General features: G+C 36.9%; 1 protein-coding gene across 2 annotated transcripts in view; it reads left to right on the forward strand.

The window, feature by feature from the left end:
- Positions 1-24189, forward strand: part of zgc:174356 (uncharacterized protein LOC100137120 homolog) — a 264663-nt gene extending 240474 nt beyond the window's left edge. For both annotated transcript variants that reach the window (XM_028797261.2, XM_028797260.2), the window contains one exon: positions 23848-24189. In XM_028797261.2, the coding sequence (XP_028653094.1) occupies positions 23848-23902 (55 nt within the window). In that variant the 3' untranslated portion in view covers positions 23903-24189. The remainder of the gene's footprint in view (positions 1-23847) is intronic.
- The last annotated feature ends 208 nt before the right edge of the window (positions 24190-24397 follow it).

Here is a 24397-nt window from a genome sequence, read left to right on the forward strand (position 1 = left end):
GCTGTTGCAGTGTGCCCCAGAGCTACAATCCAGCAGTGGACCAAGATTAAAAATAAGTGTAGCTGCACATGAGCAGGTTTAAGGACTTACTACGATGTGTAATGTTACAAAATAAATTTCACATACATTAGACAGTTATGGACATTAAAAACATGCCATTAAAAATACAGAAACCATACTTAAAATTTTTATTTGGACTGAAGTATTGTGTGATACTGAATGAAATGTGTTTGACTAAATATCATAGAAAAAGACAAATGATATATGGAAAATTTATATTGTTTATTATAAAAAATAGAAAAACATGGATCAACATACGTTTAATCATTAATCTTGGAAATATACATGGAAATATTTATAGTGTACAATATAAAAAACAGGAAAATATGAACCAATATACTTTTAATCATTAATCTTCAGTAAAAAGATGCAGAGTCAGTGTCCTTAAATAAGAAATCGGTCAGCTACTGATTTGGAAACTGTGCATTGAAAGACATGGTGAGTTTTTTCTATGCTGTATTCCTTTGAAGTATCATGGAGGTATCAAATCAAATTTTATTTCTTACATACAATTACACGTATTGAGGAAATTGTAGTGAAATACTTAGGTACATGCAATTTTTTCACAGCCTTTTCAGATGCTTGAAGTGAAACACATTGACAATAATGATAGCGACACTCATTTCGATCTAATGTAGCTTACTTTTTATTAAGTTTAAAACATAAGGAGGTACTTTATTCTCTGTACCCTGTCCCTGTGTAGCTGCACATTGAAAGAGGATGAAATGATAATTGCCTATACGCTGCCATTAATGAGCAATAAGACGGCCATTTGAGCAAACCAAGGTGAAACATAAGGCCAAAACAGGACTAGCTACAGATTAGTTAAAGCTGGTATTGAGACCAGAAGATTGTCTCCTCCTAGTATGCTAGATCCGCTGCTAGTACAGTACTATCTCAGGTTCACTGCCACTGACCTACAAGATTTATCTTTCTCCTTAAATACTTATGGACTTGTCCTATAATTCCTTAAACTTTTATAATCCAATAAAATGTTTTCCCTTCTTTATACAACTATTCTTCTATAGCTGACTTGATGTCTTCGTCACTGGCGTAGTGTGTCCATGAATGCTGTCTTTCAGATTAGTGGAACACATGATAGACCCAGAGGGTCATGTCTGGAGAATAAGTTTGTGTGACACCTCTTTAAATCCACAGTTTCAGAGAACAGCATTTGCAGTTTATGCAAAGGCAGCAATGGCATTGTCTTGAACCAGAAGTTAGATGGTTGATAGCTTTCCTAGCTGTGTTCTCCGATTGACTGCCTCAAGCACCGAAATATACTGACCAGTTATGTGGGACTTTTGTGGCATATAATAAATCTAGACTAGTACCTTTAAAATCATAAAAACTTGCACTCGTGATTTTGCAGGTACTGGCTTGGACCTTGAATTTATCTGATGCTGCAGAATTGTCATACTTTAATTGTTTAAACTGTAATTTGGACTTTGGTCATGATGATATATTTACGTTTTATCCCCAGTTATTAAACTTTTCTTAATTTTTTCCCAGTCCAGGTTGAGGGACTCCTTGGCATTTTAGATGCAATGATGTTTCATTTCATGAGTCAATATTCTGGGTGACCAGCACATGCAGACCTTACTCATTGTTCATGAAGGATAGATTTAATTGACATATAACTAATACCTATGGTATCTGCTACAGTATTTCATTAACCGTCAGTCCATGATTATTTATGTCATGGTGAAAACATTTTCTTCTGTTGTCAATGTTGACATGTGTCACTTTTGAGAAAAGTCCTGCTACAACACAAATCAGCAGGCTGTCTCTTATGAAAAGGACTTGTCCTGATATACGTTAACTAGGAAAGAATTAATCTCTCGGGCTACATTGTCCTGTAACGTTAGCTTTTTAATGACAGCAAGGTACTTAATTTTCATCTTATTTCATCATGGGAAATATAAATATGTACCATTTGTGGCTTATCTTGTAATTGACATATTTTAGCAAAAAGAAGCTTATCTGACCATATCATCGGACTGTCATTTAGAAACTTAATAAAAAGCAATTCCATATTCTATATTTAAGGACTCTATTTCTCCTTTTTATATATCTTTCTTATGTAAGTGTGCATTATTTACCTTTTGTATATTATTTATTCATTATTATTGTCATCCAAGTTTAATCTGTTTTTCTTTACATGTAGCTACTTCCTTGACATGTTGTAAAGCACTTTGAGCTACATCCTTTTTAAGAAAACATGCTATAGAAATACAGTAAATGTTGCTATTGTTGTTGTTGATTGGCCACTTGCACAATGAACACTATAGAAGACACCTTTCAGGTTCAGGCTCAAAATGTGTTGATCATTCCTGTAAATAACAAGCAAATGTGTGCTTAAGTAATGTGACATTTTGTGATTTGAAGGGATCAAACAAGAAAGATAGTGTATAATTATATCTGGTTTTAAAAGATGAATACTGCTGCCTGCTTTGTAATGCAGATAGACTGGGATGTCAAACATCTGCCAACCTCATGGTTCAATTTCATGTGAGATTAATGCTGTCAGGTCATTTAAAGGAAGAGAGAGGTTAGATAATGGCAGCCTGCAGATAGAGAAGAAACGTTTAAAATACTCAAACCATCTGAAGCAGTGAGATAAACATACTGAAAATCTATTATGATCAATTTGAAGCATATCTAATGCCCAGAACTAATATAATATTTGCTCAGTATAAATGCTATGAAAAAGTACACAAAGTTAATGAACCTTGTTAAAATTTTATGAGTGAGTTACAGCTGCTAGTCTATAATTATGCAATCAGAAAAATCTCATTAGAGACTGCATTGTTTTAGGAATATGTTCCTTGATTGCAGGAAAGGAAAAGTGCTGAATCTGAGCTAACTTTCGACAAAGAAAAATGTATTATCAGGTCTCATAAATTTTACACAAGCCCAAAACACTGCCTAGTAGTTTAAGCAATACTCACAAACAGTGCATACAGTCAGGTGTCAGGTAATAGAAGAAGAAGCTTTAATATTTTTAAATGCCAAACAAATATGCACGCAGCAAGTAACATGAAGTCAAAGAAAGAGAATAAAAGTGCTAAGAGCAGGCCAGTCTTCTGGACCGGTAAGTGCAGTTCAATGTTTCACATGAGAAATATAAATTTGTTTAAATATATAGTGGATTACATCATACAAATCTGGACGTACAACTTTAGAACTGTGTAGTTTTATTGCTAACTACTATGCTACTGTATCACTGTACCTGTATCAATTTTTTGTGAATGTTAGTAAAACACTTGTATTTGTAAAACACTATAACAGATTTTCTATGCCAGTTTTAGCAGCAATAAAAAGGTGCTGTGAGAAAGCAATCGTGAATGCAGCACAAAACAATGAATTGAAAACTAGGACTAATCACTGAGCAACACCGGCATTCTGGAAAGGACTTGCATATACTCAGACATCAAATCGCAATATCAACTATTCAAATTGTTCGCTGCACTGATAGTCTGAATATTTTTTAACTTTTCAAATAGAAGAAACTTTGCATATTAGACACACATTCCTCCAGAGAGACAAATTTTATTAAAATTTTTTGTGGCAGATTATTTTGTCATATAGAAAGTAAGTCACTCAGCCTACAGTATCTACTAAAAGAAATCATATAAAATTAAATAAATGCAGCTAGTATGTAGTTTATTTGATTTTCTATAAACCAGAATAATATGGTCATATAACGACAATACAAAAAAGGTTTTTTTTTTATTATAAACTCATATAGTTCTTACCTAACAAAATGAAAAAATCTTTCTTTGGGAGCAAATTGCAAAGCTTTTGAAAATGGTGTGTACCTCCTACAGTAGTTCTTAAATTGCACACAATTGAGTTTTCTTACAACACAAATAACATCTGCAAAGCTTAAGCATCTTTTGTGTCTGTTAATTTATCAGTAACAACAGATATACTTCTAGATGCCTTGATAAGTTGTTTCATTCTGATTTTGAGCAATTCATAATTATGGGAAAAACAAGAATTCCTGAAGTGTTCAAAAAATCTTTATATTTTGAGTGATCTACTTTAAAATTTGTACCTGTCATTGCCTTACTTAAATCATGTTTCATCTTAAGCTTTTTATTCTGCAGCTTTGTTTAAGCTATTGTAAAATACATGTGATCCAAAGAAACTTTTCTTATTGAACAAAGTAAATTAGATCTATTACTGTGCAACGTACTAAGGTTTTTTTCAACTGTTTACTGTATAGCATTTATCTGTTAGAAAATTGGAAGAATTGTGAAGCCTAAAAAGCTCCATCCATCATATTCACCAATAACCTGTACAGTTTTATGTATAGCTAACTGCTGTTAAAATGTGTAGGCTGCTGTAACACAGAAAGTCCCCCATGGGGTCAATGAAGTATCTATCTGTGTTTTGGCACACTGGTTTATTGTTTGGCAATGGGGATATCTTCCCAAATGTTTAGAGTACTAACACTTGCCACAAATAATTTTTATTCAATTCTACATTTAAAAATTAGTTATGTGCTATAAATGTTCTGCATGGGGTGTCTGCTGGAAAACTGTAGAACTAAAGCTTTGCAATTAAGAAAAAATGTGGACTATAATACATTTAGAAATCAAACAGCCTTATCAATTTGAAAATCATAGGCTCTTCCTTCATCAATGATATTTACTCTTTATGATCTTTGCTACTAGAGGGGGGAAGCTGTCTGGACAATGTTTACAGGAGCGCTCCTGACGCCTACAAGGCCCTACCCCACCCCCACTTGGCTGTTCAGATCATATCAGCGTTTTTATGGTTCCTGCATACAAATCCCTGCCGAAGTGTGCTAAACCAGCCCGCAAGAGCATCAGAGTGTGGCAGGTTCATGCTGTTTCAGCTCTCCAAGACTGCTTTGAATTGACAGACTGGGACATTATCAGGGAGGCTGCTACGGATGGTGACTCCATCAATTTGGAGGAGTACACAGACTCTGTAACTGGCTACATCTCCAAATGCATAGAGGATGTTACTGTTACCAAGGATGTTACCACAAGAGCCAACCAAAAGCCCTGGGTGACGAGAGAAGTGCACAAGCTGCTCAATATCAGAAATGCAGCCTTCAGATCTGGAGACAAGGCTGCCTTCCGGGTAACCAGAGCCAACCTGTCTCGCGCTATAAGGAGAGCTAAGTGGGCATACGCGCAGAGGATTAACAAACACTTCAGCAGCACCAGAGACACACGTCGTATGTGGCAGGGTGTTCAGACAATTACAAACTACAAGCCCAACCCACACAGCAGCGATGGTGATGCCTCCCTTCCGGATGACCTCAACAACTTCTTCGCACGGTTTGCGGCGCAGAACAAAGAGCCTGCGAGAAAAGCAACACCTCCCTCCACTGACCATGTACTCTGTCTCTCCATAACTGACGTGAAGACGGACTCTATCCAGAGTCAATCCACGCAAGGCTGCAGGACCAGACAACATACCTGGTCATGCACTCAAAGAATGTGCCAGTCAACTGGCTGGTGTCCTCACAGACATCTTCAATACATCTCTGAGACAGTTGTCAGTCCCAGCATGTTTCAAGTCGACCACCATCATATCAGAGCTGAAGAAGTCATCAGTGACATGTCTGAATGACTACCAACCAGTTGCACTCACGCCAATCATAATGAAGTGCTTTGAAAGGTTAGTCATGTCACACATAAAGACTAATCTCCCTGCCTCCCTTGACCCTCTTCAGTTTGCATACCGCTCAAACAGGTCAACTGAGGATGCCATATGCTCTGCCGTTCACCTCGCCCTGACACATCTGGATAAAAAAGACACATATGTCAGGATGCTAGTCATAGACTTTAGCTCTGCCTTCAACACAATCATCCCTCCAAAGCTGGTTGTAAAACTGAGCAGGTTGGGCCTGAACACCACCCTCTGTAATTGGATCCTGGACTTCTTGACAGAGAGGCCCCAGTCAGTTCGGAGGGGCTGCAGCACTTCTAGCATCATCACACTGAGCACTGGAGCACCGCAGGGCTGCGTGCTTAGTCCACTGCTGTTCACCCTGCTGACTCACGACTGCACAGCCACGCACAACACCAACCACATCATCAAGTTTGAGGATGATACGACGGTGCTGGGACTGATAAGCAGGGATGATGAAACAGCATACAGAGATGAGGTGGAAAGGCTGTCTGCATGGTATGAGGACAACAATCTATCTCTCAATGTCGACAAGACAAAAGAGATAATCATTGACTTCAGAAAATCACATCCCGCCCACATCCCACTCAGCATCAATGGTTTAGATGTGGAGACTGTTAGGAGTACCAAGTTCCTCGGTGTGCACATAACTGAGGAACTTACGTGGACACATAACACCTCATCACTAATCAAGAAAGCCCAGCAGAGACTACACTTCCTGAGGCGACTGAAGCGAGCAAGTCTTCCCCCTTCCATCCTCACCATGTTCTACAGAGCCACCATTGAGAGTGTTCTGACCAGCTGCATCATGGCCTGGTATGGCAACTGCAACATATCCAACCGCAAGTGCCTGCAAAGGATAGTGAAGACAGCAGAGAACATTATTGGGGTGCCTCTCCCTTCACTACAGGACATATTTTACAAACGCAGTGTCCGAAAGGCCTGCAGCTTTGTGCAGGACCCCTTACACCCCTCACATGGACTTTTCACACTTCTGCCATCCAAGAGAAGATACTGCAGCATCAAAGCCAGATCTGCCAGGCTGCAGAAGAGTTTTTACCCCCAAGCTGTTAGACTCCTTAACACCAGGCTGCCCCCTGGGACCTTCCACATGGCCTCAACCACCTCTAAAAACAGAACTTTTATACATGCAAGCCACTTTATTGCAAAGACTAGTGTGCATGTAGAGAAGAACTGAAAATCTCATACTGACCTTTAAGTATTTTGACACTCTTGATATTCTTCTGCTGTGAAACATTCTGATCTGTCATTGTTTACACATGTCTTAAACAACTTATCATACACTGATAATTTCTGTATTATCTATATCTATTATTTATTATTTATTTATTATATTATATATCTTACACATCAATATTGCTGCTACTTCTTTGTCTTATCTTTGCACAATGTCTTGTTTGTGTTTTAATTTTAAATTTAAATTTTAATTCTATTTTTAATTTATTATTTGCACGTCATGTTGTTACACTGTGGACCCTGAGCTTCGCAATTTCGTCTATCTGTATACTTGTATATGGTTGAGATGACAATAAAGTTCACTTTGACTTTGACTTGACTTAACTTTGGTTGGTATTATTTAGCTGTTATTCAGGAAACATGTTTATAGTTTAAAAATGCTGATACCCCAACTTTTCACCCTTTGCTGACAGAATGTGTTTCAGCCCCCGTGACCTGACAATGGATAAAAGGAACTACTGAAAATGGATGGGTGGAAAGAAATGTAACCGTATTTAGCTACCCCTTTGGGCCTTGTAGTCAAAACTGTTTTAGACATGAGTTTGCTTTTAGCCTCTTGGCCATTGACTTCTTTTAACAAAGAGAACGAGGGAGGATGATTCTATTACATCATTGGGTAAATTAATAGTAACATAATTCCACATTCAGCACATAAAGTAAGCGATGTTAGTGCACTTACAGACATGACTAGCCAAATATTTGTTGCTGTAAGCCTGAGGACACAAATCTTATTCACGGAATACTAAGTAGTGTAACTGAAGTCCAGATGCCAGATGTGATGTTTTGTCTTTTGGATGATTTATCCTGAAATTAACTTTGAAGAAGACATTTCTTGTACTAAAATGTTAGGTCTACGATGTGTCATTTATTATTTCCCATTCATGTACGTGTTAGGGGAAAACAACTCAGTACACATCCAGCTTTTTAGAAGACTCCTGGTAGGATGTTACAGTGCATCCGGAAAGTATTCACAGCGCATCACTTTTTCCACATTTTGTTATGTTACAGCCTTATTCCAAAATGGATTAAATTATTTTTTTTCCTCAAAATTCTACACACAACACACCATAATGACAACGTGAAAAAAGTTTACTTGAGGTTTTTGCATATTTATTAAAAATAAAAAAACTGAGAAATCACATGTACATACGTATTCACAGCCTTTGCTCAATACTTTGTCGATGCACCTTTGGCAGCAATTACAGCCTCAAGTCTTTTTGAATATGATGCCACAAGCTTGGCACACCTATCCTTGGCCAGTTTTGCCCATTCCTCTTTGCAGCACCTCTCAAGCTCCATCAGGTTGAATGGGAAGCGTCGGTGCACAGCCATTTTAAGATCTCTCCAGAGATGTTCAATCGGATTCAAGTCTGGGCTTTGGCTGGGCCACTCAAGGACATTCACCGAGTTGTCCTGAAGCCACTCCTTTGATATCTTGGCTGTGTGCTTAGGGTCGTTGTCCTGCTGAAAGATGAACCGTCGCCCCAGTCTGAGTTCAAGAGCGCTCTGGAGCAGGTTTTCATCCAGGATGTCTCTGTACATTGCTGCAGTCATCTTTCCCTTTATCCTGACTAGTCTCCCAGTTCCTGCCGCTGAAAAACATCCCCACAGCATGATGCTGCCACCAACATGCTTCACTTTAGGGATGGTATTGGCCTGGTGATGAGCGGTGCCTGGTTTCCTCCATACGTGACGCCTGGCATTCACACCAAAGAGTTCAATCTTTGTCTCATCAGACCAGAGAATTTTCTTTCTCATGGTCAGAGAGTCGTTCAGGTGCCTTTTGGCAAACTGCCATGTGCCTTTTACTAAGGAGTGGCTTCCGTCTGGCCACTCTACCATATAGGCCTGATTGGTGGATTGCTGCAGAGATGGTTGTCCTTCTGGAAGGTTCTCCTCTCTCCACAGAGGACCTATGGAGCTCTGACAGAGTGACCATTGGTTTCTTGATCACCTCCCTGACTAAGGCCCTTCTCCCCCGATCGCTCAGTTTAGATGGCCGGCCAGCTCTAGGAAGAATCCTGGTGGTTTCGAACTTCTTCCACTTACGGATGATGGAGGCCACTGTGCTCATTGGGACCTTCAAAGCAGCAGAAATTTTTCTGTAACCTTGCCCAGATTTGTGCCTTGAGACAATCCTGTCTCGGAGGTCTACAGACAATTCCTTTGACTTCATGCTTGGTTTGTGCTCTGACATGAACTGTCAACTGTGGGACCTTATATAGACAGGTGTGTGCCTTCCCAAATCATGTCCAATCAACTGCATTTACCACAGGTGGACTCCAATTAAGCTGCAGAAACATCTCAAGGATGATCACGGGAAACAGGATGCACCTGAGCTCAATTTTGAGCTTCATGGCAAAGGCCGTGAATACTTATGTACATGTGATTTCTCAGTTTTACTATTTTTAATAAATTTGCAAAAACCGCAAGTAAACTTTTTTCATGTTGTCATTATGGGGTGTTGTGTGTAGAATTCTGAGGAAAAAAATTAATTTAATCCATTTTGGAATAAGGCTGTAACATAACAAAATGTGGAAAAAGTGATGCGCTGTGAATACTTTCCAGATGCACTGTATATGTTATACAGAAGAGTGGTCAAAAATTGTTCTGGAAAATATTTATATTTATATTGTGTAGTACATATTTTGTATTTTTACATTTGCAATGTGTCTCAACCCTGCTTAATTCCAATTAATGGTTATGAAGGTCTGGAGTCATATAATTTTGATGTTATGTCGGAGCTGAGTGCCACAATGGATGGATTCTCTGCTCTTTACATGGCTCTTTGGGGCAGCTCACTGTACTTAAAAGGGCTGTTTGCCTTTTGCCACACTAGTTGGAGAATTGATATACAACTATGCAGAGTTGCTGTTTTTATAGGCGCTCCTGCTATTGATGATTTAATGCCATCTCATTTTTTTGGTAAATCATCCCGGACTCATGTACCTTATATGGCACCATTGCATGATGTGCACTGCATATTAAATTAATGTAAAATTTTACCATAGCTATCATGACACAAATAAGTAAAAATCATTCTAATTACCAGTGTTTTTTTCTGTGATACTGTGGAATACCATTGCTCCCTTGATCTCTACAAGAATAAACTTCTGAACATTCCAGTATAGTCTGTATATGACTTAAATAAAATGTTTATTTTTGTTAGCTATTTGTTTAAGTAGGTTCTGTTTGAGCAGTTTTAAAACTGAAAAGTTTATTTCATATGACTGTATTGAAATTTTGATAATAGTATGTACTAGTAGTGAGATGATCAGGGGACCACATTTATTATTATAATTTACTTGCTATCTATATGTTATAATCACAAATATTCCTAAAATGTTCTATCCAATGCACTTCTGCTCATTGTAAATGATGCATTTGTATAGTTAAACTATACTCTTGGTTGAATTAGTATGAGAACTGGCAAAATTAAGCACCCAAAAAACGCTTTTCAGTATGTTATTTATAACATTGTTGGTTTGTTTATGTGAAGGGTATCAGGTGTTCTTCATAATAATACAATATTTTATTTCAAATATGCATCGTATGAAAATTCACCATCCCCTCTATCTTGTTCCCATCAAATTCAATTTCAAACACTCTGAAAGTAACATTAATATTGTCAAACTTGAGAAATCACTTGGTTTCAACAAGAGATTCTTTTGCTTAGAAAAATATATTGCTTTATAGATCTCAGACATGGTGCCTAAAGCTTTTTCTTGTTTACCTGCCAACCCAGGAGGGCTGCTGGACATATTTAAGGAAGACTGATGGAGGAGGTAGGAACTCAAAATATAAGGAAAATAGACACCGGCTTTTAAAGTTAAGCTTCTGCATTTACAAAAAAACACTGTAAGCAGAGAATGAAAAGCAATACTAAGATTACAGCAGTGACTTACCTGAGTATAAAAAGGTAGCTAAAGTACTTCTACTTGTAAAAGGAGATTTATATACAATATATTCTAAACCTACTGCCAAGGACCTGTCACAGTTGAGGAAATGTTAATCACAAACCAACAAATGAAAGGCAGAGAAATCTTACAGAAATTGGACGAGAAAATAATACAGATGATTGGCATGAGTAGCAAAGCATAAATAAAACCCTGGTAGTTAAAATTAAGCTGAAGCCAATGCAATTGAATCAGGTGTGAAAGTATATGTATGCCCACCCCATCCCCAACATTCCTTAAGTGCGTAAGGCAGCCATCTATAAGTAGATACAACAAATGATAGATTTAAGCAATATTAGGGTAAAAAGAATTGTCTTGAACATACAATCAAACACCTTTCCACTGACAATTCAATTATATGTCTGAATTGGGGCCTAATTGACAACACTGATCTAATGTATTTCTTGAAAATCTCTGTCAGACACAGTAAATCACAATAGTCAGGCAAACCGAAGGATAATATTAGAGGAGTTGATGTGTGAAAAATATCATTTTTCATAGTAGAATATCTTTCTCACTTTAAAGGGCTCATACAGTATGTGCACTAAATATGGCCCTCTTAATATTTACTCAAAGGCGGATCAGATTTTCAGACCTAAATGTAAATACGCTGGTGCATATCTAGATTATGTAATCCTGCTTAGTAGTGAATGGGAATTCCAGTTACTGTGCCTGCAAGACATTTTGAATGGCTTGAGATGGTATTCTGTAAGTGTTTCCTTTCTCAAACACATGAACTCATAGATGTTATTATTGGAAAATTAAAGTGGTCCTCATATACGTTTGTCCTAAAATTCAAGAGCAGATACTCATCTTTTTGGATCAGTCTATGCTCCAAATGTTGTATCTGCCGCTGCTCTTCTGTCTGATCCAGCCAAAATGGACCAAACAAAAATCAAGCCGTTAATATACATTTTTAGATTTGAAAGACAATCCAACAACTCCTCAGCAGCTTTACTATATTGAGGAACCTGCAGAGGTGTCAATTAAGTGGGCCAGGACAGGTTGTATCATATCCAAGATGGACAAGTACAGCTGTGGCACAAATTGAGTGGGACAGGCTGGAACCTGTCTCAGGCAAACATATAGCAGCTTGTTCTGTGAATGAACAACATGCATGTACCACAAAGCTGAGTTTTTCTGCTTGGTTTGAATGAGAAGTGAGGTGCATGCATGTGCTGAAACAAATTTTAAAAGGCCATGCATACGCCATCTCACCAAATGCAAGTCACACTTGTATAAGCTTCTACATCTTCCATAGAAATCACACCAACTGCCATGGATGTGGTTGAACGTGAGCAGAGCAGACTACTCCATACACACACACCCACACATCTTTTTTTTTTTTTTGAATTTATTCATTTTATTAAAATCAAATAACATTCCATACAAATAAATAAAGTTTTACAAAAATAGGTTCGAAACAAATCAACCCCCACCCCTGAGAAAGAGTGCTAGTTCAGCAGAGTAAAACTTTAAGCTAACAAAAATAAGTAAATAGTTAAATTAATAAATGAATAAAGATAAATAGAGTAAAAAAAAGAAAAAAAGAGGGGAGAGAATCTGCTTCCTCAGTTTAAATGCTTATTCTAAAATGTAATTGATTACATCCTGCCAGGTTTTGAAAAAGTTTTGAACAGATCCTCTAAGTGAGAATTTTATTTTTTCCAATTTCAAATAGTATATAACATCAGTTACCCACTGACCTAAAATAGGAGAGTTAGGAGTCTTCCAGTTTAGCAAGATAAGTCTATGTGTCAATAGTGTAGTAAAGGCAATCACAGTTTGTTTGTCCTTCTCCACTTTAAGCCCATCTGGAAGTACACCAAACACAGCTGTTAATGAGTTAGGAGGGATTGTGACACCAAGGCTGCCTGAAAGCCATTTAAAGATATTGGTCCAGAATGATGTTAATTTGGTGCAGGCCCAAAAGATATGGCCCAGTGAGGCCGGAACTTGATTGCAACGTTTGCTGGTTGGATCTTGCCCTGGAAACATTTTGGACAATTTTAAGCGAGACAGATGTGCTCGATATGTTGTTTTAAGTTGAATAATTGTATGGTTTACGCATATGGAACTCGAGTGAATTCTGTGCATCACTACCTTCCATTCCTTTTCTGAGATGTTGATTGACAAATCCTTTTCCCACTGTACTCTTGGATCTTTAAAAGGGAGGGACTGTAAAATGGTTTTATATATTACAGAAGTGCTGTCTGAGTTCTCAAGACTGATCAATATTTTTTCCAGCATAGAGGTAGGTGGGAGGTCAGGAAAATTGGGCAGGTACTGTTTAAAAAAGTTTCTAATTTGAAGGTAGTGAAAGAAATGTGTTGCTGGAAAGTTAAATTTGGAGTGTAATTGTTCATAGGGTGCAAAGATGTTGTTTATGTACAGATCTCTAAGTGAGTTAATCCCAAATGTTTTCTAGACATTAAAAACTGTGTATGATTGAGAGGGTGGGAAATGTGGTTATCATGCAGAGGTGCCACAGATAAAAGCTTCTCTGTCTTAAAATACTTCCTACATTGGTTCCATATGTGAGTGAAGCACAGTTGGATTGTTAGTATATTGGCAATGACTTGTATTTAATAGGGTACAAAGCAAGGAATATAAAGACATACTGTAGGATTTTATTTCTATTGCGGACCAAGCCTGTGTATGTTCATCTATTTGTGTCAATGTCCAGGTTTTTATAGTTTATATATTTACTGCCCAGTAATAAAATTGAAACACATGTCTTTTGCAATGAGAACTGGGGTGACAAAAAAATGTAAGAGTTAATGCATGCGCCATCTAGTGGCTGTGGTTGAGCGGGAGCAGAGTGGACTGCTCCACACACACAGGTGTTTGGTTTATATATGTCTAATACCACGTTCCTGAAAGTCTAGATTTAACAAAAGATGTTAAGATGTCTAACATTCAAAAGAGCTTTTGCTACATTTTGTTACTACTTGACAAATTGGCAAAATGTATTTGTGACTGTACAGGAACACTGGTGTAAATTTATATCTAACTGGAAGGTTTTTGTTCCTCTGGACCTAAATACTGAGCAGTGAAACAGTATGTTAACATGGGCATCTTGTTTTGGCTAGTTGAGTCTGAAACAGATAATGCACTGAATTCACATTTACTCTGCTGTGCAATAAAATAGCAAGAGTTTCAGCTATACCTGTAAGCTCCAAAGAGAAGGCTTAGTAATGAGTAGTAATATATCGTTAGGTATAGCAGCTAAAGCTGAAGGTTTATGTAACAGTAATTGCAGGATGTTTCTTGTCCTTTCAATTTATAGTCTCTAATCCCAGCTTTGAAGAACTACGTGAAGACCAAGAAAATAAAATTCACATGGCCATCACATACAGTATAATGGGTCAGTTTCAGTGTGATATCAGCTGGGGATGATCCTGTGCTGATCTACTCTTAGGACATATTTACGGTAATAAGGCTTACTTTTGAGTTTAGTGCTGTTGTAGTGTGCCTCAGTGTACCATAACAGCAGAACAAAGACTAAAACTAAGTGCAGTTGCAGTGTGCTTTTTGGAGTGAGAGGAGGGAACAAAATTGCATACTAACTTAGGTCACCTTGTGAGCAGGTTAATGGACTTAGTACAGTGGGTAATGTTGCAAAATGAATTTCGCGCTCATCAGACAGACTGTCAAGGACATGAAAAAGCAATGCCATTAAAAAAATATGGAAACTATATTTGGACTGAAGCATTTTTTTTTTTTTTTTTTGTTTATTTCGCCTTATACAATTTCTTGTATCAGGAATTTGGTAGTTTTCGCATACCCCTTGGGGTCAGAGCGCAGGGTCAGCCATTGTACAGCGCCCCTGGAGCAATTACAGGTTAAGGGCCTTGCTCAAGGGCCCAGCAGAGTAGGATCTCTTTTGGCAGTGACAGGGATTCGAACCGGCAACCTTTGGGATACCAGCACAGCACTTAGCCTCAGAGCCACCACTCTGCCCATAGTGTGATACTGAATCACACAAGTGATGCATGGAAATATTTATAGTGTACAATATAAAAAACAGGAAAATATGAACCAATATACGTTTAATCATTAATCTTCAGTGAAAAAATGCAGAGTCAGTGCCCCTAATTAAGAAATTACTCAGCTGTCGTTTCAGAAAGTGCACATTGAAAGATGCTGCCAGTTTCTTACATGCAATATTTCATTGGGGTGACATGGAGGTATCTTTGTGTGTGTCCTCCAGATCTAATATAAGAGCTCTCACAGTATACAGGTAAATTATGTAGAGCTGGTGCTCTACTGTGAAGTTTGCACTGTGATTAAGCATTCTTTTCTAAAAATATTATTCAGTCTGACTAGATATTTTATACATTGTGACTGTTGGATTAATTTGGTTATTAGGAAAAGCCGATCAAATGACAAGTATGGACTATTTTGTAATTGGTATACGAGTTACAGCATGACCAGATTAAGTCCCACACAGACCCCTGGGTGTCACACATAGATATTTACACTATATGAACATTACACATAAAAATAAAATGAGCCAGGAGGTGGTCTCACTCTGAGACTTAAGGCAGTGGTCAAGTGTACATTTGATCAAGGGGCGTTAATATAATGTATGGAAGGGTGCAAAGTAACAGTGTAGAAGAATAATGCAGTTGCTATTGATAGAGGGCAAGACTTTAAAAATTTCATGACTGTGTTGTGGAAAAAAATTTCCTCTGTTTTCAAAGAAGTCAGTCTCGGGGTTGGATGAGAATGCAGAACAGTTCTTTATTTGCACACAGATATGCACAAATGTCTTGGTCCATGGAGTGAGATATTAATTAGACAATTCATTCCCTTTTATACTTTTCTATTACCATTACTTTATCTAATACAGTACATAACTTCATTTGACTCTTAACATGCAGAATTATTTCATCATAACCACTCAGCTACAGCCACCAGTAATTTCATATACATGTCAATTCTTCCATTATTCTGAATATTGCTTTGTTAATAGGAGTGTCCTACAGGTTTTCCCATTGATCTTATCACCGCTTCATAATGGAGGTGTTTGGGGTTTTTTACTAGTTTGTCCTTGGGTGTTCATTACTCATTTACTTCATTTTAACTTTAGTAACTACTTTGGTGGCTCCTCTAAGATGAGACAAAAGCCTCCTGTGCTCAAGCTTTAACCCAAGTTTAGTTAACCCTTTAGTTACCTTCAGTCCGTTTCCTTATATTTTTATTAATTCACTACCACAACTTCATATAAGTATATACTTGTAATAATTTATAAAAATTATATATTAACTAAAAATTTCATAACTGTGGCTGCAACACAGCTACTTTTAGTTAGGAGTAAAATTTCTTAATCTACAGGTCATTTGGTGATGGCCGATGACATCTAAATAGATTCTGACCTTCCAGTTTGGAGTTAAGGGCAGGGGGTTATTTTGGCACGGGTGATATCAACATTGTAATATCCTGTTGCAGCTACAGTTGAATAGTATAGCCTAACACTCAGTGCAGTAACACACAAAATATAAATAAATGTGATCTTACAATCACTATATGCTCTCCTAATAACATGACAGAATTAACTATTGGTTAATTGACCATAACAAAGATAAAATAATGGCTTGGGTGACACACATGCACACAGGAATGAATTTGGCACAACACCTGCATTACTTATTTGTCACATTTGCCATGACACATACTCATATCCCTTCATGGTAGATCCACCCAATGAGTTACAGAGAGACAATTATGCTTCAGACATGATTCTTCTTAATGTTTATCTTTTGTCATCATTACTTTCTACTGTATACAGTATACTTTCCATAGATTTCATGGCTTTGTCAGATGCTCATTTACAATAAGGACAACGACACTCATTTGGATCTAATGTAGCTTAACAATTGCAAATAATTTTATTAGGTATACATGATATACTGTACTTTGAACATTCAAACTTAGAGAAATGTGTAGCTACACATCGTAAATTGAGAGACAGCGATACATTAATTGCAGGCATGCTGCTGTTGACGGGTGATCAGATGGCTAGCTGAGCAAACCAAATAGAAACAAAAAACAAAAACAAGACGAGCATTGAGTCAGTTAAACTTGATTTTGATACTTTTCTGCACTTCACTGCAACCATACTATGTAGTCTGCTCTTGATCTGCAGCTAATGCTAGATACTCTGCAACTGACTCAATGATACCAGCATCCATTGAATAAAAAGCCTTACAGTCACTTAGCTATGTTCTTTTCAAGGGAAAAAAGCTATATATATTAAAGAATGTTTCTCTAGTTTATGCTACAGACTCCACCATGATGAATTTGTGATGTCAATTAGATTTAGGAGACCTCTACAGGGCCTGAGACCAATGAGGAATTAAGTTTCTAAAAAAAGCCACTAAAGTGAGATCTGTGTATAAGAGAGTTGAAAGGAAAGTAAAATATGAGGCTAGACAGCACACAGAGGTGTGTTTCATGACATAGAAGGTGCAATAGGTGTAAATCTAATTCAGAAAAGACTTCCATATTAAATAGAAATTGTTGATGTTACCCTGTTGTCTACTTCCAGCTGTCCAGCTTCTAAACCCACTTTTTACAAGTTCAGGGTCACAGGCAAGTAGAGACTAATTTGCAACTACTGGCCATAAGACAGGTATCACCGGTAAGAAAATTGCTCAGTGAGAAACTCCCACTCCATCTTGTTCCACCTTTCTGGCAGAGGTAAGATGCAAACCCAGGACATTGGAATTGAGAGCTGCCAGTTCTACCACCCAGCTAAAGAAGACTTCCATTAGCCAGCTGCAGAACTGGCTTCCTTACTTTGTGACATGACTTTTCCTGGAAAGTAATTTAATCACCCTCAGTGCAGTGCCACAACTTACAGCAAAAATGAAAGTTTCAGGACTGGAATCCAGTAATGAAATTAAGATTATGATTTTAGAATCAATCTAAAATGCAACATACTGTGAAAAGCCACTTTTAACTAAAAAAAAAGCTACCCTTTCACCTAAGTAATTGAAAGCTACCCTTTCATTTACTTAAACTTAGATTGCTTGATTAAAAGGTTAATCAAAAGATTGTTGTGGATAGGACACGAGAATAAAAAAGAAATTACAAAAGTACAATCGATGAACACACCTTCATGCACTGGTGGGTCTAAAGCTTCTTGGCTGGAGAGCAGAGGCAATGAATATTAAAATATTTTGTATATAGTTCTATTTTACATTTTACATGTAAACTAAAGATGTGTTCCCCTGTTGTCCTAAACTGGATAAGACTTTAGAAAAGAAATTTTTTTTTCTTGATGTTATATTTGTTGCACTTTAAATCATATTCTCATATTTTAACCACAAAGGAAGCATATACACATTTTTTGTAAAAATTGTTTAAGAAATATATGTTGTTTTTTAAAAACTATTTAATATACTGTAGATATTCTGAAAACTAATTGTTTTGGTTTAATTGTAAGACAGAACATGTTTATTAAACGAAGCATGCTACATTTATACTCCGTTAAATTAAAGTAGCCTGAAATGGAACTATTCACAAACTATTATCTGGGTTTCTTGCAATTGTGCTGCACCATATTTCAGGAAAGTGCATATTTCCCATATGAACTCCTTGGTTTCATCCTTTGGCGTCCATGATACCTCACCAGGCATGATCCTTCATACTGTTATCTGACATAAATAACCGAGCATCTCTTCTACCATAGCCAGTGTCTATCTGCTTGAAATTCAACGCCAAGCAATGTTTCTGGCAACTTGTCTTTAGCTCCATACTTTTTCTGAATGGCTCCACAATGTTAATAGTCATATCCTTTACACTTACAGTTTCCACATCTGTTAATGCAATTTTATTCCACTCTACTAGTTTTTGTAGAAATACAAGTACATTCTGTCAGACTTGATGCATGTCTTTGAATCTCCTTCTTAATCACTTTTCAGTCAGTCAGGAACTACATTTTCTCAAATCAACTTCACATTTAATATTTAGCCTATCTTAGATAATTTTGTTATGCAACTTGTTTTTATCACATAATTTTCTTACTTTGCTGTAGAAATTATTTGGTTTTGGTATAACTGTATGATAATTCCCTTAAGTGTTTAAGTTTAACATCCCTACCTAAAGTTAGTTGACCCCCTTTATACTAGATACTTTTTTCATGTTCCATTACAGTACTGATAATGATAATAAATGTGGCATGTCAAACTTACCGTGATTGTGTAACCTCAATCAACACTTTCTCACTGTGGAAAGCTATTTTAGTTATTAAAAAATGTTAAGATCTGCCCATGTTTTGGTTAATTTGACGACTGACAAATAAATACAAGTACTAATTAGGCAGACTGGTACTCTGGCTAGGGCTGTTTTGTAGTCTGTCTTCAGTGCTGCTGGGACATGTTTGGCCCATTTATAACCCTGAATTGGAAATTTAACACAAAACACATCAGTTCTTGCCAAGCTTTGCCAGCAAAAATTGCAAACCCAGTGGGCAATTTATTTCTTGTTCTTACTAGAGCTCAAACTTAACAGAGTGTGACAACAGGCTAATATCTTGATGCCCCCTCAGTCTCCTGGATCAAGGACTACTGACCAACAGACAGCAGCTTGTAAGGCTCAGGGACTGGGTGTCACAAATGGTGGTGTATAATACCAGAGCACCTCATTGAACTGTCCTGTCTCCTTTTAAGTTTGATAGACTGACAAATTATTTTATCTACACAAAAATGATAAATTGCTACATGTATCAGAAACAATAAGATCTTATTTTTTAATTGTCTGAAACTAACCTTTGAAATATTTAAAAACAAAGTAAATTCTAATGGACTGCAGGTTTTAGCAAAAAAAAAGTTTTTCTATTTAAACAGCAAAATACAATGTTTGCTCATAAATATGAACAACTGAAGCAGAACATGTGAAATTATTTTTTAATCAAATTGCTGAAAGATGAAAAACATACAAGATCTCCTCTTGAAATCATGTAGAACTGTAGTTCTATTTTAAAATAATTTAATTAGAATGTGAATTGCAGGTAAACATGAATGAAATGCATACATTGACAAACTCTGGGTTGTAGAGTTCTGGTGTCTATCTCACATCACTGTGCTCTAGGCAGGAAAAATTCATGGGCAGATTGGCAGAGCACCAAAGGGTTTATTCACGTGCACATTCACACTCATGGTTGGAATATCTATTTGGGCTGATATGAATGGAGCACAATCTACGAAGAGATGGGAAAATATGCTGACTCCAACTAGGCAATGTTTGAGTTTGGGATTGGAAACCCAGGAACTGGACCCATGAATCATCTCTGCTATCTATTGTGTTATGTTGCTTCCCATTAAGATAAAATAACAAAAGACAAAATGTACAGTTAGGTCCATAAATATTTGGACAGAGAAAACTTTTTTCTAATTTTGGTTCTGTACATTACCACAATGAATTTTAAATGAAACAACTCAGATGCAGCGGAAGTGCAGACTTCCAGCTTTAATTCAGTGGGGTGAACAAAACGACTGCATAAAAATATGAGGCAACTAAAGCATTTTTTTAATACAATCCCTTCATTTCGGGGGCTCAAAAGTAATTGGACAAATTAAATAACTGGAAATAAAATGTTCATTTCTAATACTTGGTTGAAAACCCTTTGCTGGCAATGACAGCCTGAAGTCTTGAACTCATGGACATCACCAGATGCTGGGTTTCCTCCTTTTTAATGCTCTGCCAGGCCTTTACTGTAGCGGCTTTCAGTTGCTGTTTGTTTGTGGGCCTTTCTATCCAAAGTTTAGTCTTCAACAAGTGAAATGCATGCTCAATTGGGTTAAGATCAGGTGACTGACTTGGCCATTCAAGAATTTTCCACTTCTTTGCTTTAATAAACTCCTGGGTTGCTTTGGCTGTATGTTTTGGGTCATTGTCCATATGTATCATGAAACGCCACCCAATCAATTTGACTGCATTTAGCTGGATTTGAGCAGACAGTATGTCTCTGAACACCTCAGAATTCATTCGGTTGCTTCTGTCCTGTGTCACATCATCAATAAACACTAGTGTCCCAATGCCACTGGCAGCCATGCATGCCCAAGCCTTCACACTGCCTCCATCGTGTTTTATAGATGATGTGGTATGCTTTGGATAATGACCTGTTCCACACCTTCTCCATAATTTTTTTCTTGCCATCATTCTGGTAGAGGTTGATCTTGGTTTCATCTGTCCAAAGAATGTTTTTTGCCAGAACTGTGCTGGCTTTTTTAGATGTTCTTTAGCAAAGTCCAATCTAGCCTTTCTATTCTTGAGGCTTATGAGTGGCTTGCACCTTGCAGTGCACTCTCTGTATTTACTTTCATGCAGTCTTCTCTTTATGGTAGACTTGGATATCGATATGCCTACCCCCTGGAGAGTGTTCCTCACTTGGTTGGCTGTTGTGAATGGGGTTTCTGTTCACCATGGAAATTATTCTGCGATCATCCACCACTGTTGTCTTCCGTGGACGTCCAGGTCTTTTTGCATTGCTGAGTTCACCAGTGTTTGCTTTCTTTTTCAGGATATACCAAGCTGTAGATTTTGCAACTCGTAATATTGTAGCAATTTCTCTGATGGGTTTTTTCTGTTTTCGCAGCTTAAGGATGGCTTCTTTCACCTGCATGGAGAGCTTCTTTGACCGCATGTTGTCTGTTCACAGCAAAATCTTCCACATGCAAGCACCACACCTCAAATCAACTCTAGGCCTTTTATCTGCTTAATTAATAATGACATAATGACGGACTTGCCCACACCTGCCCATGAAATAGCCTTTGAGTCAATTGTCCAATTACTTTTGAGACCCTGAAATGAAGGGATTGTGCTAAAAAATGCTTTAGTTGCCTCACATTTTTATGCAATCGTTTTGTTCACCCCACTGAATTAAAGCTGAAAGTCTGCACTTCAACTGCATCTGAGTTGTTTCATTTAAAATTCATTGTGGTAATGTACAGAACCAAAATTAGAAAAAGTTGTCTCTGTCCAAATATTTATGGACCTAACTGTATATCTAGAATTTCAGGAGCAGCTTAAAGACCCAACGAGCAGCGCAAAATCGCACGTCATGGGACGACAACAGTGTACTAACCACTCTCTCTTAGTTCCGACAGGCAAGACCAGAAAATGCAGCCTTGAGTTCACCCAAAAACCCTAGTCAGCAGAACAAGCCACTTCCGGGTTCCTTCCTTCCCTCTGATCCCCCAATGATGACGTCACCACATCCCATCTAGCTCAGGGGTTCCTTTCCCAGCATTCCCTTTCCATTTCCGTCCCCACAACATAAAATGTCCACCGATCATCATGTACACTGTGTGTGTTGTATTTCATGACTGACCATATTCCAAAGCAAAACTGGTTCTTACAGTATATGGGGATGGGTTCCCCAACTCTTAAAGATTGTGTTTGTGCTTTCTTTTGCACTAGTTAAAGAGAACTTTAAAAATGGAATGAGAAAGCCAAACTGCGCAAAGTACCAAGCAACAGAATGTTTTCCAAACTTCCACAATTATTGTGTTTTTTTACAACCATATGTGGAGGTTCTTGGGGGGAAAAAAGGATTGGAGACTACTCATTGAAATGCCGACAAAATAAATGCTAACAAATGCATTTCAAATTTTAACAATGGTAAGGCTCAGAAGGTTTTTCAAATATTATGGACATTCTGAAAGTATTTTATGTGGTTTGCATAAAAAATGGGGACATGTCAGAGAAAATGAGGACAGCTGGCAAACCTGTGTTTAATAAGATTGAATCATACCTTTCTTGAGTGGCTTTCAAATTTTAGAAGAGAGAGACAGCAGTCCTTTTTTGAGTTCAATGTACCACTTCTTGCCCAGTCTTTACACTGTGCAGAGTACTTCTTTCAGTTTCTTGGCAAAGTCTGTCTTGGACTAGCTGGTGGACCTTGCCTCTCGTGAGTAGGGTTTGAATGACCAGTATGACACCCAAACAGTATGGGCCTGCTTTTGCTCTTGACCAATCCCAATTTTGATTTAGAAGGGCACCACTCTCCATCATGATTTTTGGAAATTAATTATGCCTATATTTAAGCTTAGCTTTATAATAAATAATAGCAGAATTACCTAATCATATGTAGCATAATTATACACAGAAGCCTGTCGGACACTAAGAAATATGAAGAATTGTAATCTGTGCAAGAAGATTTGTGAGAAGTCAAGAAAACCAACAAAGTCAAAAGTACTATAATATGGAAAAAATCAATAAAAATAGTTGCATGAGAAAAAAGAAAATTCAAAAATATAATGGGAAATATAAGTGAACAGTTTAAGAAAAAATAAAATAAAACACAGTCTCATCTAAAAACCAAAAATATCAAACAGAACAATGATGAAAAAACAAAAAGGAAAAAAGTAAAATATAACAACAATCATATACAGAAATGTAAAAAAACTGATACAGTGAAAGGAATCTACAGATGTCAAAATGAACATTTAATAGGCAATAAAGGTAAATAAATGGCAATGGAACATACAGGACAATATTTTTTTTCTGTATTAATAGTTCTGGGGCTCAAGGCTGACCCAAATGGAAGTGGTTAATATGAAAACCAGCCAACATGTTTCGAGGGTCACCTCTTTATCAGGACATCTTTTCATTTTAGGGTCAGCAATGTTTAATCTTCATCCATGGTATTAGTTAACCAAATGTTTCACTTTTAAATAATTAATGTTGAATTTAGAAGATTTTTAATGAGCAACGTGTTTGGTGTCAATGTCTTAAATACAAGTACCTGTAAAAGAAATGGATGGCTTTCAATTGACTTAATATTTTTAGGAACAACTCTTTGATGAGTATTATATAAAATATTTAGTATTTAAGTGGTCTTCACTGCTTATTGTAACATTTTACATATTGTTTTTTATTCTTTTCACAGGTGGATCAGTGAGATGCCTGTTACTCAGCAGCCTCTTTTAATCGTTGAAGAATAATATTTTTATTATTAAGTTATCTACACAATGGTCAAAATGAACTGGCTTTGAAAAAAAACTGAATAAAGAAAACTTAATAATCAATTTTAAATGGAAAGCATGCTTATTTACCCGAAGAAGTAACTTATGCAGTTAACTTTGGGAAGCATTTTATCATGTTTACATTAAAGTACTGCAATCTATTAAAACAATTGTAGGAAAACGTATGTGTGTTAGTATGTTTAATATAATATTATTCTTAATAAAATAATGAATTAATATAAGTTAAAAAAACAAACCAATATAGACTGTTTCAAATTAAGAGAATAGCAATCATTTTTATTTTGTTATGTTTTATTATGTTATTGACTTCATCCCATTTTATACAAAGAAAGTATTGTTTTCAGTCATAAAACATAACATTTTTTAGTTTGTTTTCCAGTTTTGCATTTCAAGATTTTTTTTGTCTTCTTGCCTTTCAAAAATCACTCTTTTAAAACTTTTTTGTTGGATGTT

Source organism: Erpetoichthys calabaricus, chromosome 3, assembly GCF_900747795.2.
Source record: "Erpetoichthys calabaricus chromosome 3, fErpCal1.3, whole genome shotgun sequence".
NCBI classification, from domain to species: Eukaryota; Metazoa; Chordata; class Cladistia; order Polypteriformes; family Polypteridae; genus Erpetoichthys; species Erpetoichthys calabaricus.